This window comes from Electrona antarctica (assembly GCF_951216825.1).
Source record: "Electrona antarctica genome assembly, chromosome: 9".
Taxonomy (NCBI): Eukaryota; Metazoa; Chordata; class Actinopteri; order Myctophiformes; family Myctophidae; genus Electrona; species Electrona antarctica.
This window is the reverse complement of record NC_136790.1, coordinates 46,289,905-46,303,440: the sequence shown is the minus strand read 5'-3', so window position 1 is coordinate 46,303,440 and position 13,536 is coordinate 46,289,905. Positions and strand designations below refer to the sequence as shown.

The 13,536-nt window shown below is 41.2% G+C and overlaps 1 protein-coding gene across 2 annotated transcripts; it reads left to right on the top strand.

Annotated features, from left to right (window-relative positions):
* Positions 1-5,028: 5,028 nt before the first annotated feature.
* On the top strand, positions 5,029-13,162 carry timm17a (translocase of inner mitochondrial membrane 17 homolog A (yeast)). Of its 2 annotated transcripts, XM_079510538.1 has the most exons (7): positions 5,029-5,127; positions 7,507-7,606; positions 8,635-8,698; positions 8,849-8,977; positions 9,895-10,005; positions 10,642-10,687; positions 12,241-13,162. In XM_079510538.1, exons 1-6 carry the CDS (start codon positions 5,102-5,104, stop codon positions 10,665-10,667), a joined length of 456 nt encoding a protein of 151 aa, XP_079366664.1. In that variant the 5' UTR covers positions 5,029-5,101; the 3' UTR covers positions 10,668-10,687; positions 12,241-13,162. The 2 variants fall into 2 exon arrangements, with proteins under 2 accessions (XP_079366664.1, XP_079366663.1); XM_079510537.1 differs by lacking the exon at positions 10,642-10,687.
* Positions 13,163-13,536: the final 374 nt, after the last annotated feature.

Sequence of the window (13,536 nt, the reverse complement as noted above, 5' to 3'; positions counted from 1 at the left end):
CAGGTTCCTGTGCCAAAGTGGATGCAGTAATAGTCCCATTGGAATGGAGAGCGAAACGGGAGACGGGTATAGAGAATAGACGGCTCACCCAAGGTTTACATAAGGCATAGTAGTCCAGTAATAATGTAATTTGACCTCTAACTAATTGCAAAAAAACCAAACTCAACTGATTTTGCATCTTCAATATATCCTGAATAACAGAAAGAAAGTTGCCTGGAATTGTCTGAGGGGAAAGTGTTGAAAATAGCCTGTACAGTATGGCCACCATTGACATCCTATTATAAGGCAATATTTTCTAAATTTCCGTATGCTTTAAGTAAAGCAAAACACTCATTGGGCTAAATTTGGCCATAGCAACTTGCCAAAATGTAATGAGGTCAGCACATTTGGGCAAGTTGCTATGGCCAAATTTAGCCCAATGAGTGTTTTTATGCAAAACGAATGCTTGGAATGGATTCAGCGTCATGAAAACCCCCTAGTTTGATATGTCACATGCTACTTAAAGCACAAGGACATTTAGAAAATATTACCTTATAATAGGATGTCAATGGTGGCCACACTGTACAGGCTATTTTCAACACTTTCCCCTCAGACAATTCCAGGCAACCTTTTTTCTGTTATTCAGGATATATTGAAGATGCAAAATCAGCGGAGTTTCGTTTTTTTTGCAATTAGTTAGAGGTTGATCCTGTATTTTCCATAGATTTCCTGTACTATAGCAAACAGCTCAACGTGTCCCCATGTGCAGTTCTTAAACACTGTCTGTCACAGAGCGCTGTGGTGACATAGACAGATTAATGTAAAGTACTGACTCAATTAGTTGGACGAGCTCTTGGCCCTTACTATCATAAGGGACATTGTAGAAGAGAATGTGTGATGTAGCTGGGCCTGTCATAGCAAACTTCCGAAAATGCCATGAGGTTTTCTTTGCGGTTGTTTGTCTTCATTTTTATATATATATATATATATATATATATATATATATATATATATATATAATTCGCACTGTGTGGTTACGCAGAATACAAATTAAAAGTTAGTTTGTGTTGTGTGTGTGTGTGTGTGTTTCATCGTCAAATCTCAAGACAATCTCAGGCAAGAGTTTACCTAGTCCATAGCTCTAATGCGTTGCATTTAGAGCTATGTTACTCTCGACTTCCGCCGCTCACATGAATGCAGACCAGCCTCTCGTCTTTAGCGTAAATAAAAAGAAAGTTTTTGCTACTCACCAAAACAAAGGCGGCTTGTGTCTTTAGAAAGTCTACTTTCCTTAGTGGAAGCACTCTGAGCCCCCCACCACACGTATAAACGGTACTTTTTGGCCAGAAAGGGATTTTTTTTCACCGGAGGAAAAATATTCTCTATGAGGCAATTCTCTGGGCAATATCGGTAGAGGTCGCAGCGGAGTAACTAAAAGTATTTTTTTCCCGGTGGAAACAAAATTCTCTTTTGGCCAAAAAGTACCGTTTATACGTGTGGTGGGGTCTCAGAGTGTGTCCACTAAGGAAAGTATGCTTTCTAATGACACAACCCGCCTTTGTTTTGGTGAGTAGCAAAAACGTTCTTTTTATTTACGCTAAAGACGAGAGGCTGGTCTGCATTCATGCGAGTGGCGGAAGTCGAGAGTAACATAGCTCTAAATGCAACGCATTAGAGCTATGGACCAGAGCTAGAGTTTACCCACATGCATTACATTACACTTACACACATTGGAAAGCAGGCATTAAAACCTGTTCAATTATGAAAGACTTGGTAGGATGGACGTTTTCAGAAGGAAGGAATGGCTGGCCTTTAGTATCTTATCTGATATTCTGTGTTATTCTAGGCTGGATGTTTGGATCTCTTAGATATAGTCTTACATAATAAATCTACACGTCTTATCGTTGAGGATTTATGAAGTAACTAATGGCTTCTATCAGCAATGTACAACTGTTTTGTTGACTTATTCCATACTTTAAAATGAATGTAATTTATAATCTAATGTGATAAGATTTTCCAAGTGGCACTCTGCTGATGTTATGTTTAATATGGAATGATTACCTTACACAGCCTGTATACCTTCAATAAAATGATACTGGTATGTTCACATGGCAAGTCACAACTTCAATGCTGTAAGCCAGAATGAAACAATATCACAAGTGATTATATCTATGCACAATTATGGGATGTGTCTATTAGCTAATAGGCCTACATTGTTGGACTTATCCAGGTGTGTTCCTTTTTCACTGAGCAGTGAAATGGCTTTTGTTGTCTCATGAAACTAATTCTAGCATTCACACGCTGTGTGGCATGTTGTATATGGTAAATGGTAAATGGTGCATTTATATAGCGCTTTACATAGATTGTGCATTACATTCACCCATTCACACACACATTCATACACCGATTGCGGCGGAAGCCATGCAAGGTACCAACCAGCACATCGGGAGCAATTTGGGGTTCAGTGTCTTGCCCAAGGACACTTCGACATGTAGCCAGGAGGAGCCGGGATTCGAACCGCCGACCCATGGATCATTGGACGACCTGCTCTACCTCTTGAGCCACAGTCGCCCCGTATATCACATCTATTTCTTGCATTTTGCAGTATGTGCACTGGCCCTCAATACATGTATACTCAATACGTATTGTATTTATAATTACAAATATAATTAACTATGTGATGTGATGACCATGCAGCATGAAAGCCTACCTGCCCCTATGGGCCTCATGGCTCTGCAAGGCTTACTTGCAAAAATACACATTTGCATTTTTTTTAGGATATGCTTTAGACTATATCGCCACCCTGACATTCAATATTCAGTGGGATTGTGCAACCTCAAAAATACTTTTGTGAACCTCATGAGCAGCAGATAAGTATGAGGAAATAGGGAACTAAAATGGAACGTTGGTGGAAATTAATGTATTTAAGACAATTGATTAGCACAGAAGATGAATGCATCGTATCATCATTCAAGTGTGAAGAGTGTTGACCTGACTTCACTGCACTAAATGAGCTGTATAACCTTTTCATCGGGCAGTCTGTGTAATGTACAGGATTTCTCCATCATCACATCATGTGTAGCTCTCCTCCAGCAGCCGGGAGCTCATAGTAACTATCTGCTGCTGCTGGCTGCTGCTGTCAAAACATGGACCCTCTCCTTCACACCACATGAATGGCCCCCATGCAGTGCTGCCAGCAGACCAGCAAACCATCCAGCCAGCACTGGAGAGAGAGAGAGAAGAGAGAGAGAGAGAGAGAGAGAGAGATGGAAACACTCAACAATCCAGTTCTATTGCTCTGCCTCAGCCTCTGCATCCATGAAATGCCTATATTTGGTCATTTCTCCATGTTGACTTGGTCTGCGGTTCATTCCTTCCCCGTTCCGTTCCTAATAACGGGCTGTGTTCCAACGTACGTCTGTCTGTCTTTCGGCTACAGCTCCTCTCTGACCAACAGGAGGGAAAAAAGGGGAAGGAATTAGATAATGCTCTTTATCAATGGTGAGGTAATATCAGTTTGTTAGATCAATTCTTAGAGCAAACAAAAACATTTCTTGCAGCTCATACAGGTATAAAAATCACTAGCTAGAAGGTAATCCAATTAGAGAATACATGTATAAGAAAGAATGTATATTATTGTAATTGTAGAGTTCTGTACTTCAGTGCAGGGACGTGCACACATAGACAGACATCAAAGGGGGCTTCAGCCCCTTCCCTTTTACCCGTCTGTAAAACAACGACCCTCTCCAGACCACGAATGAATGCAACATTTACTACATGGTGAAAGAAATGCAAATGCCACTCCTTTCCATGCCATATACCGGAAGGCAGCATTCAGGAGAATAGCTTTTGAAATCCATGTCGTTACATCTGCATCTCCACTAGCTAAAGTGCTGGGTTGCACTGAGAAAATAGCTGATCTACAAGCTCTCAACGCGTCGCAGCGCGACACGTTGTGAGCTTGTAGATCTGCTATTTTCGCTATTTTTGTCCAAAAGTGCCCTCTTACGGGATTTTAGCCCCTAGCTGCCTCTCTAACACTCTCTGCACGTCCCTGCTTCAGTGGACTGGAAATCAAGTACAGCATGTCAAGGAATATCCTCAAATGAATGTGTTTGGCTGCAGACCGCGACCCGACTACGGATAAGCGTTTGAAGATGGATGGGTGGATGGATGGATGGGTGGATGGATGGATGGATGGATGGATGGGTGGGTGGGTGGATGGATGGATGGATGGATGGATGGATGGATGGATGGATGGGTGGGTGGGTGGGTGGATGGATGGATGGATGGATGGATGGATGGATGGATGGATGGATGGCTGCGGACCACCATCTGAAAACATTTTGGCCACAGCGACCCCCATGCTATACAAGAGAAGATTTGTGTTAAAAAGTTTCAATATTGAAACATTTTCACAATTCAAGATTTTCCTATCAGATATAAAAGCTCACGTGTTGCACAACTATTTTGGAATAAATATAAAATAGATGTACATTTTCCTGAGGACCCCCCTAGCTGGAACCCTTTCCCTTGAACCCACCCTTGGCCTAAAGCTGGACCCCCCCCCCCCACCCCCCAATCAATCAATCAATCAATCAATCAATCAATCAATCAATCAAACTAATTAAAATCTGCTGAACCAATGTTTATTTGAACGGTTGTTTATTTTTGTCATTTAGTTATCCTGCATAAACTGTGGAAATCTAAAATGACATATCGATATCAGGGAATTAATACAATTGGGCTGTCAGTCAGCTTCAGAAATTCTTACTGTGGTTAAGCAGAAGAAAAATAAATGACTAGTGAATCAAAGTTAGTGTTTAGTTAGTGTGTGTGTGTGTGTGTGTGTGTGTGTGTGTGTGTGTGTGTGTGTGTGTGTGTGTGTGTGTGCGTGCGTGCGTGCGTGCGTGCGTGTGTGTGTGTGTGTGTGTGTGTGTGTGTGTGTGTGTGTGTGTGTGTGTGTGTGCGCGCGTGCGTGCGTGCGTGCGTGTCAGCGCCGCGGAAACTATAATTATTGTGCGGAGTGTCCCTTTAATAATCAGTGTTGCGTCATTCATTCGTTGGTAACCTAACGGGCTTCGTCGTACGGTGACGTCAGAGGGAACAGCTAGAGAACAAAATGGAGGAGTATGCTAGGGAGCCGTGGTGAGTCCCACTTCTAAATAGATCATAATGCTGTTTGTAGCGTCTCTCAACCACTTCATTAACTTAATTAATTAGTTGATGAAGTAGCTTTAGGTTGTGTATTCGTTCCGTGGTGCTGGGGGGTCCGGGGACCACCAGCCCAGCTTGTTGCTGAATGCTAACATCATGTTGATCACGTTGCTGCCGGTGTGACCTTGTCGCCTGTGGTATCCACCTGTTTACACTTAATAATAACTGTCACCTCCATTATTTTATAATAACATTGAAAAGCACTGAACTTGTACCACTAAACTCACGGTTAGGCGAGTTGAAAGACAAGCAGGTGGTGAACTGTTTTCTAGACCAAACCTTTCCTTCGCAGTGCTAACGTTAGCTACATTAGCTTCCCTTTAATATTGTGTTGTTTACTGTTTTTGTATGTATGTTGTGGCATTGTGGCTGAAACTGCCTTACAACGTGAACAAACATCGGCTTGTTTTGATGTCCGGTTGGGTTATTGTACTATTTATGACATGGGTTTTTACTTGATGTCTCACTGTAGTGGCCTTCAGTCTTCTCGACAGAGCAAGGAGACCGGTCAGTCATATCAGGGCCGGCCAGCCAGGGTTTAGACAGACATGTCTTAGCCAAAACATAACATGTGTGCTCAAAGCTCTAGCCTTCTTAGTAGCCTTGATGTCCCAGGCAGTGCTCTCTGCTCTGCTTGCTAAAGGCTAACTGCAAGGAACCCAAATCGGTTACAGTAACGTACTGTTACCGATTTGGGTTCATTGCAGTTAGCAATAGCAACTCGGTAACCTTGGATCATTGTTTACTTGGTCGGTTAGAGACCTAATAATAGCATCAACAGTGTTGGCCCTGGACTGGAGACGATTTTGACAGTCATGTTTCAGGGACAATGTGTGTCTATCGGGAGTGAAGCTTTTTGGGGATAGATACATATTTAATTAATAATGTCTGCTGCTTGTGTATCTCAACTAATGTTTGTATTGGTGATCTCTATCTATTTACAAATGGACATTGAACTGCCATTATGTGTGTGTGTGTGTGCTCCTTTAAATGAGGAAATGGGTTTTGTGTCTATTTACACAAACACGTAAATTAACAAAGGTTAATGAACCCCTCCTGTTGCATAGCTTTTGGAAATCTGATTTTTTTTGAGGGGTGCTAGCCCCTCCTATAGCCAGCTTTGTGTGTACCACAGATTTGAGGATAAAAAGTGAGGATGCCAATTGTGTTTGGCCGGGATGTGAACGATGTATGATGAATCACATGAGTGTGATTCTTTTTTTGTATAGGTATTGATTGAAAATCATACCATTGGTATTTCTAAATAGCTTTTTATACCATAACATTATTCCTAATCGGCATCAGCAGCACCATCTAACAGAATCCGACGGGTAAATGATTGTGTTTGTATATAAACTAAACCTTTTGATACCTGTTTTGCCGTGCATTGAGATTGAGTTTAAGATTACAGCAATAATGCATAATCTTGCACATAAAACACGCAAATAGCCTGCATCCTCAGGCTCACTAAATTGAGAGGACGCACTCGTGTCAAACTCCGGGGCTCCTGAGAAGAAATACTGTACTCAATACTGTACTAGTAGGACTGGGACCCCTAAAAGACCACCCCCTGGGCGATGTAAACCTATTTACATCACCTAAAAGACCACCCCTGGGTGATGTAAACCTATTTACATCACCTAAAAGACCACCCATGTGTGATGTAAACCTATTTACATCACCTAAAAGACCACCCCTGTGTGTTGTAAACCTATATTTACATCACCTAAAAGACCACCCCTGGGTGATGTAAACCTATTTACATCACGGCAGAATTTACTGCCTCACATGTTTAACTTTTGTATTTATACCAGTTAGGGATGTTAATAGTTAATCGATTAATCGCTGTTAAGAAATTAGTCGTTATCAGTTAATAACTAATCGTAATTAATACAAAAGTTGGTGGTTCTATCATTGGGTGGTTTTTCTGTGAATGTAATTCTGTAACACATTATGATGCCATTGCCTGGCCCTGTATCGTCAATGGCCAAATAAATATTTGATGAACAAGGAATATAATATGACTTTTGTATTATCTCTGTATATCAGTAAAATGTAGATTTGTATATTAGACATTGAGGGAAGATTCTCAGATTTCTTTTTACAAAAACGCTTATCAACTAACCGGTTAATCGATCGATAACCTTATCAAAACGTATCAACTAACTATTAATGCGTTAATCGATAATTCACGTCCCTAATACTAGTATTACTAATAGACGTTTCCAACACTGTTGCAGTGTTTATCAGTAGTGACATAAACGTGGACCCAAGCTGTTCTCTTCCTAATGTTTGTTTGTGGTGTTTTAGCCCCTGGAGGATTGTGGACGACTGTGGGGGTGCCTTCACAATGGGAGCCATCGGAGGCGGTATTTTCCAGGCTGTCAAAGGGTTCCGAAATTCACCTTCTGTAAGTTGGAGATATATAAGTATAATGAAGACATTCTTTGTCTTTTAATTTATTACTACTGCTGTCAATATACTGTGTATAACATTTTCGCTTATTTAGTCAGCCAGTTCCACATTTCTTTTGTTAAGACCTTCCGGAAGTCTTCTATTGGTTTCCGCCAGGCTTATCTGAATCTGATTCAAACGCTCGGTTAGATTTTCTTTGCCCGCTAGAAAATAAAACTTCTGAGAGCAGGTTCCCCCGACCTTTTGCTTTTTGGATATGATGTACTGTTGGAGGCCATCGATATTGTCCTTTTCTTTTTGCTGAGGTTTGCGTGATCTGCGCAAAAGGACAGTTAACCCATTTTGGGCGGGAACCCCTTTTGGTGTTAAACATTGTTATAATTTAGCTATTGAAAAATAGCAGATCTACAAGCTCATAGCGCGCCACCGAGTGGCGCGCTACGAGCTTGTAGGTCTGCTATTTTTGAAAAATCGTGAAAATATTTATTCCAGAAAACTGGAGGATTTAGAAGGATTTTTTTTAATTTTGAGGTCAGGCCTAAATGGGTCAAATGATAAGGGACAATATCGGTGGCACCCAACTGTACAGTACATGGCAGAGATCCATATGGGGCTTGTTGTGATATGAGGATAAATGAGACGGGTCATCATTATTTATCTGGCCCTAGGACTGTACAAAAGTGTGCACAAAGTATAATGGGAGCATATGCTTGAGAAAATGTCTATTACTGTATTTGTTATTGAAGGGGTATTTCACTTTAAAACACTTAACGAATTAACGAATACTGTCTGTGTGCACTCAAGAAGACAGTTCTTAACTTGATGTTCAAAATGGATTTTGAAGTTGCAATGAGGTTATATAGGAAAAGGAATAGGAAGTCTGATCAAATGAATACCAAATATATTGAATCATGAAGTGCACACACGCGCGAGTGTTAGAGGCCCCAGAAGTGTTAGTGAAATAATAGCCCTTTTAAGTTGGATGGAATTTGAATGAATGCATGTGTCGTATGTCACTTGTAGGGGATGAGCCACAGAATGAAGGGTAGTATGACTGCCATCAAGACCAGAGCCCCACAGTTGGGAGGTAAGCATTGTGAACATTATGTTTTGCTTCATTCACTTTGATGAACATAATATCATTCGCGAAATAATATGAGCGCTTTCATACCGTGCTATGTTTTTGGTGTAATGCTTGTTTTGCTTGTGTTGTTTGAAAATGTTTCGGTGGATGCAGGTAGCTTTGCTGTATGGGGAGGCCTCTTCTCCATGATCGACTGTGGTCTCGTAAAAGTGCGAGGGAAAGAGGATCCCTGGAACTCGATCACAAGTGGGGCCATGACCGGAGCTATCCTTGCTGCAAGAAGTGAGTTAGATAAACAAGATTTCCAAGATAAACAGATGCTAGCTTTGACCCTACAACACAACTCTAACCAATACAGATATCTCGTGTAAAGTACAGTTAGAGTAAAGTACAGTTATTGAGGCAAAGCAACATCTTAACCATAACCATATTTGTTTTTTATTTTATTTTTTGCGCTGCACCGCTCCAATGAACAGCTACAGTTGGAGGCCATCGATATTGTCCTTTTCTTTTTGCTGAGGTTTGCGTGATCGGCGCAAAAGGACAGTTAACCCATTTTGGGCGGGAACCCCTTTTGGTGTTAAACATTATGATATAATTTAGCTATTGAAAAATAGCAGATCTACAAGCTCATAGCGCGCCACCGAGTGGCGCGCTACGAGCTTGTAGGTCTGCTATTTTTGAAAAATCGTGAAAATATTTATTTCAGAAAACTGGAGGATTTAGAAGGATTTTTTTAAATTTTGAGGTCAGGCCTAAATGGGTCAAATAATAAGGGACAATATCGGTGGCACCCAACTGTATGTATAGTTTGTCTCCATGTATGTACAGTATGTCCTAGTACGCCAATACCGCTGGGTGACCTACAGTGTCACTGTTGAGCAGCCACACACACACAGACACACACACGCGCGCACACACACACACACACACACACACAGACCTATTGACCACTGCAGCGCGCACACACACACGTTCAAACTGGTCGTTTTTTTTTTGGAATATGCTGGACTTTATACAATATACTGGACTTTATACAATATACTGGACATCATGGACTAGACTCGATTCTTGATAGTTTCTATTATATTTGGTAGCTGTATTTACATATTCCTTCGGCTACCATGCTAGAGCTGTAAACGCTTGTTCGTGTTCATTATTTGAACTGCATTTCCATTTCTATTCTGTGTTCTTCTCAGACGGAGCGGTAGCCATGGTGGGCTCTGCAGCTATGGGGGGCATTCTACTGGCACTGATAGAAGGTGCTGGAATCCTGCTCACTAGATTTGCTTCCTCACAGTTCCCAACCGGTGAGTGTAGTTATTTAATTTAAAAAAAATTAAAGATGGAGTGCCATGATTTTTGTTAATTTTAATTTTAAAAATGGGAGGAGAGAATTTTTCCCAAAACGTGTACAGTATTTGTTAACATTTTGTTTATGTGGGCATGCCCACCAGTTCATTAAGTATGCCTGGTTTGCCTGGTGGTTGTGATGGGTGGTGATCCACCTGAACTGAAGCCACACCCACAGCTGTTGTTGTATGATAAAGGGGGGGGGGGGGGGGGGGTTAGGGGAGGGGCTGATAGTGTGATGTCACTATAGTACAGTTTTTTTTCATTGGCACGTTTGACTGTCAAGGTTTCAGCCTCCAGGAAGAAACCCTAAATACAAAGGGAAGACATCATTGCACATAACAACCACGCCAAGGGGTCTAATGAAGTACTGTCACCTCTTAAACACATGAAAAAGTACAAAAATCACAGCACTCCATCTTTAAATAAAATAATTTACATGCTGTAATCCAATATTATTTTCACCAATCTATGTACACGAGTCCACAGAGCGGCAATCATAACTGTGTTGTTAACACATTCACTGGCAGGTATTAATTGATTAATGCCTGCTAAACCGCCAGTGTTTTTCAGTGAAACCCTTATTCTTGCAGGTCCACCGGAACCCGGCGAGACGTGAACCAGATGTAGGAAAATGCTGTATGTTGTGACCCGGAAACGAGATTTTGTGGCCGCGACCATCGGTTCTTTGGTTGTGGGCCGTTTGAATAAAGCTTGTTTTGACCAGGGACGCAGTATGGGAAAGGAATTCGAGTTTCTGGTTCTGATAACGTGGAGGTTTAACGGCAGGCGAAACTTTCACTTCCGGTTAATTTCCTGTTGTATCGGTTGCTTATCGACCTGGAGTCATGCATGCGTTGGCGAAGAGCGCAATCTATTTTAGGTAGGCATGAAGCACAAGAGTACAAAATATCCTTAGCTCTGCAATAGAAATGTTGGCACTTGCACGTGGTACCTGGGTTCGACTTTAAATTGACCTTTCGCAACAGCCCCACCCACTATAGTTAACTGTTGGTGTGCACGTGAAATGTTTTGTAAATGGGTGCTAATTCCCAAGCCAGCTTTTATTAGGTAGTGCTCATTTTGGTTCACTCTGCTTCCTGCTGAGTCAGAGTTAGCAAGATGCGATGGACACCAGACGGCAAGATGTGACAGACAGGAACAAGTTATCAACGTGAAGCAAAACGAGTGCTCCCTGCCCACGTCTAAGCCGATCGCAACGATTGCACGTGGCGTATTGAGTGTGACTGGCTTGGGAACACACGACAGGGAATTATCACTTTACAGCAGGTAGCAGCATACTCCAAAAGGGGTTGAACTTTCTTTGTCTGTGGATGGAACAGTTTTATAGTATACTTGATCCGACTCCCTATGACTTCTGAACATTAGACCTGTATACAGTGCTGGAAGGATTATTTTACTTGTAGACCAGTCATGTTCTTGTACTTTGTCCATTTTGCAAAAGCTTGAAGGACCTTCAAGTTCCAGTATAAACCGGTTGTTAGGGTAGGATGGACACTGACCTTTTGGGGCAGGATTTTTGCCAAAGGTAAATTCCTGTACACAGTACACGCACCTGTTTTAATCTTGAGGCTGATGCATGTTTCGGTGTAAAATACCTTTCTCAGGGAAATGTAGATAATTTTCTGTTGGACGTTTACTTTGTAACATCTTAATTCGCTCATATAATATAAAAGCAGGAAAGTGTGTAGAAAGAGACTATTATAATAGTAGGTATAGGAAGAAAATTCTGGGTACTTCATAAATCAATTAATCCATTCCGGACGGTAACCCCTTTTGGTGTTTAAAGCATTATGTTATACTTTAGCTATTGCAAAATAGATCTACAAGCTCAGCGCACCGAGAGCCGCACTACGAGCTTGTAGGTCTGCTATTTTTTTGAAAAGTCCTGAAAATGTGCAAATCTTTGAATATATATTCTTTCAACGTTTTTAACTCTAATCGTTGCTTCTGGTGAGGTCCCTGGAACAACATATTTTCAGATGGGGGTCGGCGGCCAAATACATATATTTTTGGGGGTCCTTGACATGAAACTGTTTGAGAACCACTGACATAGAAACATGGGGCTTTTCAGAAAACTGTCATGATTTAGAAGACCTTTATAGAATCGTTCTCAGGTCTAAATGGGTTAAATACTTAAGGTTTTCGTCTGTTATTTTCCTTCGCCTCAGGTCCCCAGTTTGCAGAGGAACCCGCTCCTGCCCCCATGCCCTCTCCCCCCTTTGGCGACTACAGTCAATATCAATGAGGTGACCATCTTCTCTCACGCATCCACTAGGCCCTCTGAATTCCTTGTTGAGGTTACACCGGGAAAATGGAGCAAAACTTCATCATTGAACCCAACTTTACAGACTGTGTGTCAGAAATGAAGGGAGAGGACAATGCTCACGTTTATTTGTGTTTGTCTTTTTAGAGCCATGTACAGACTTGCCTTTTTGCCATCCTCAGACTTGTCAATTTGCATCTAGTTCTCCCAGGCGGTGGTTAAAAATATCTAGGCTTTTGTGATAAGGAAAAGATTGATGGTTTATGGAGTTGCATGTTATTTTGTAATCATGCAATGTATGTTTGGCTCTACAAGATGCCGTTCAAGGATGGTGTTGAACCTAGCATAGACATGTCACAGATGGACCCAAATCAAATTGTACCATGTCTATTGTATGTATATACAGTAAAAGCTTACCGCATGTACACGTACTGCTCATTTGCCTTAATGATATCAGTCATGTCACCCGCTTGTGTTGGCCCTGTTTTGTAAATTCCTTACACGATGTTGGCCTTTTTAACTTTAGTTATGAAGGCAAACATCCATTACATTCAATTACATCCCGATGTATTCTTTTTTTATATATAGTGAATTATTTATTACTTATTAGTTGTGAAGAATTGTACCGGATAGCTATTTTCAGGCATTACAGTGCTGTTTATGTTTGACACCAAGAAAAGCAACGCACTGCTAATGGCGTAGGGTTGATGTTGGACAGGAAGGATGGCATTGGCAGTACAAATGTATGGACAAACTCAAGCAAGGGTGTTGATGCACATTAAATCTGTATGACAGATTGAACAATTAAAAAATAATTCTACAATATATCTGTTGTAACGTGTGAATACTGAATACGCACATAATCACTCCCCCCTGGAGTGATAGATATGTACAATAGGCCTATCTCACAGCCCCCTTTCCACACCCACTTCCGGTAGATAGTGGTGTCATTTAACATTAGGCATTACCACTTTTTTTCTCTGGAGAATCTAAGTACATTTCCTAATGTTAAAATGTCAAAGACCGATAATAATATGAAGAAAACACAATGGTATAACAACTCAAATAAGTAGAATAAACCTTAACTTTACAAAACGGTAGTTTGTGGCTTGTGAAAATACCTATTTTAACATGGAAGCCTATGGACCGCAAAAAGAATAACACCACTATCAACAAAAGGGGGCGGGGAAATGCTGTGAGA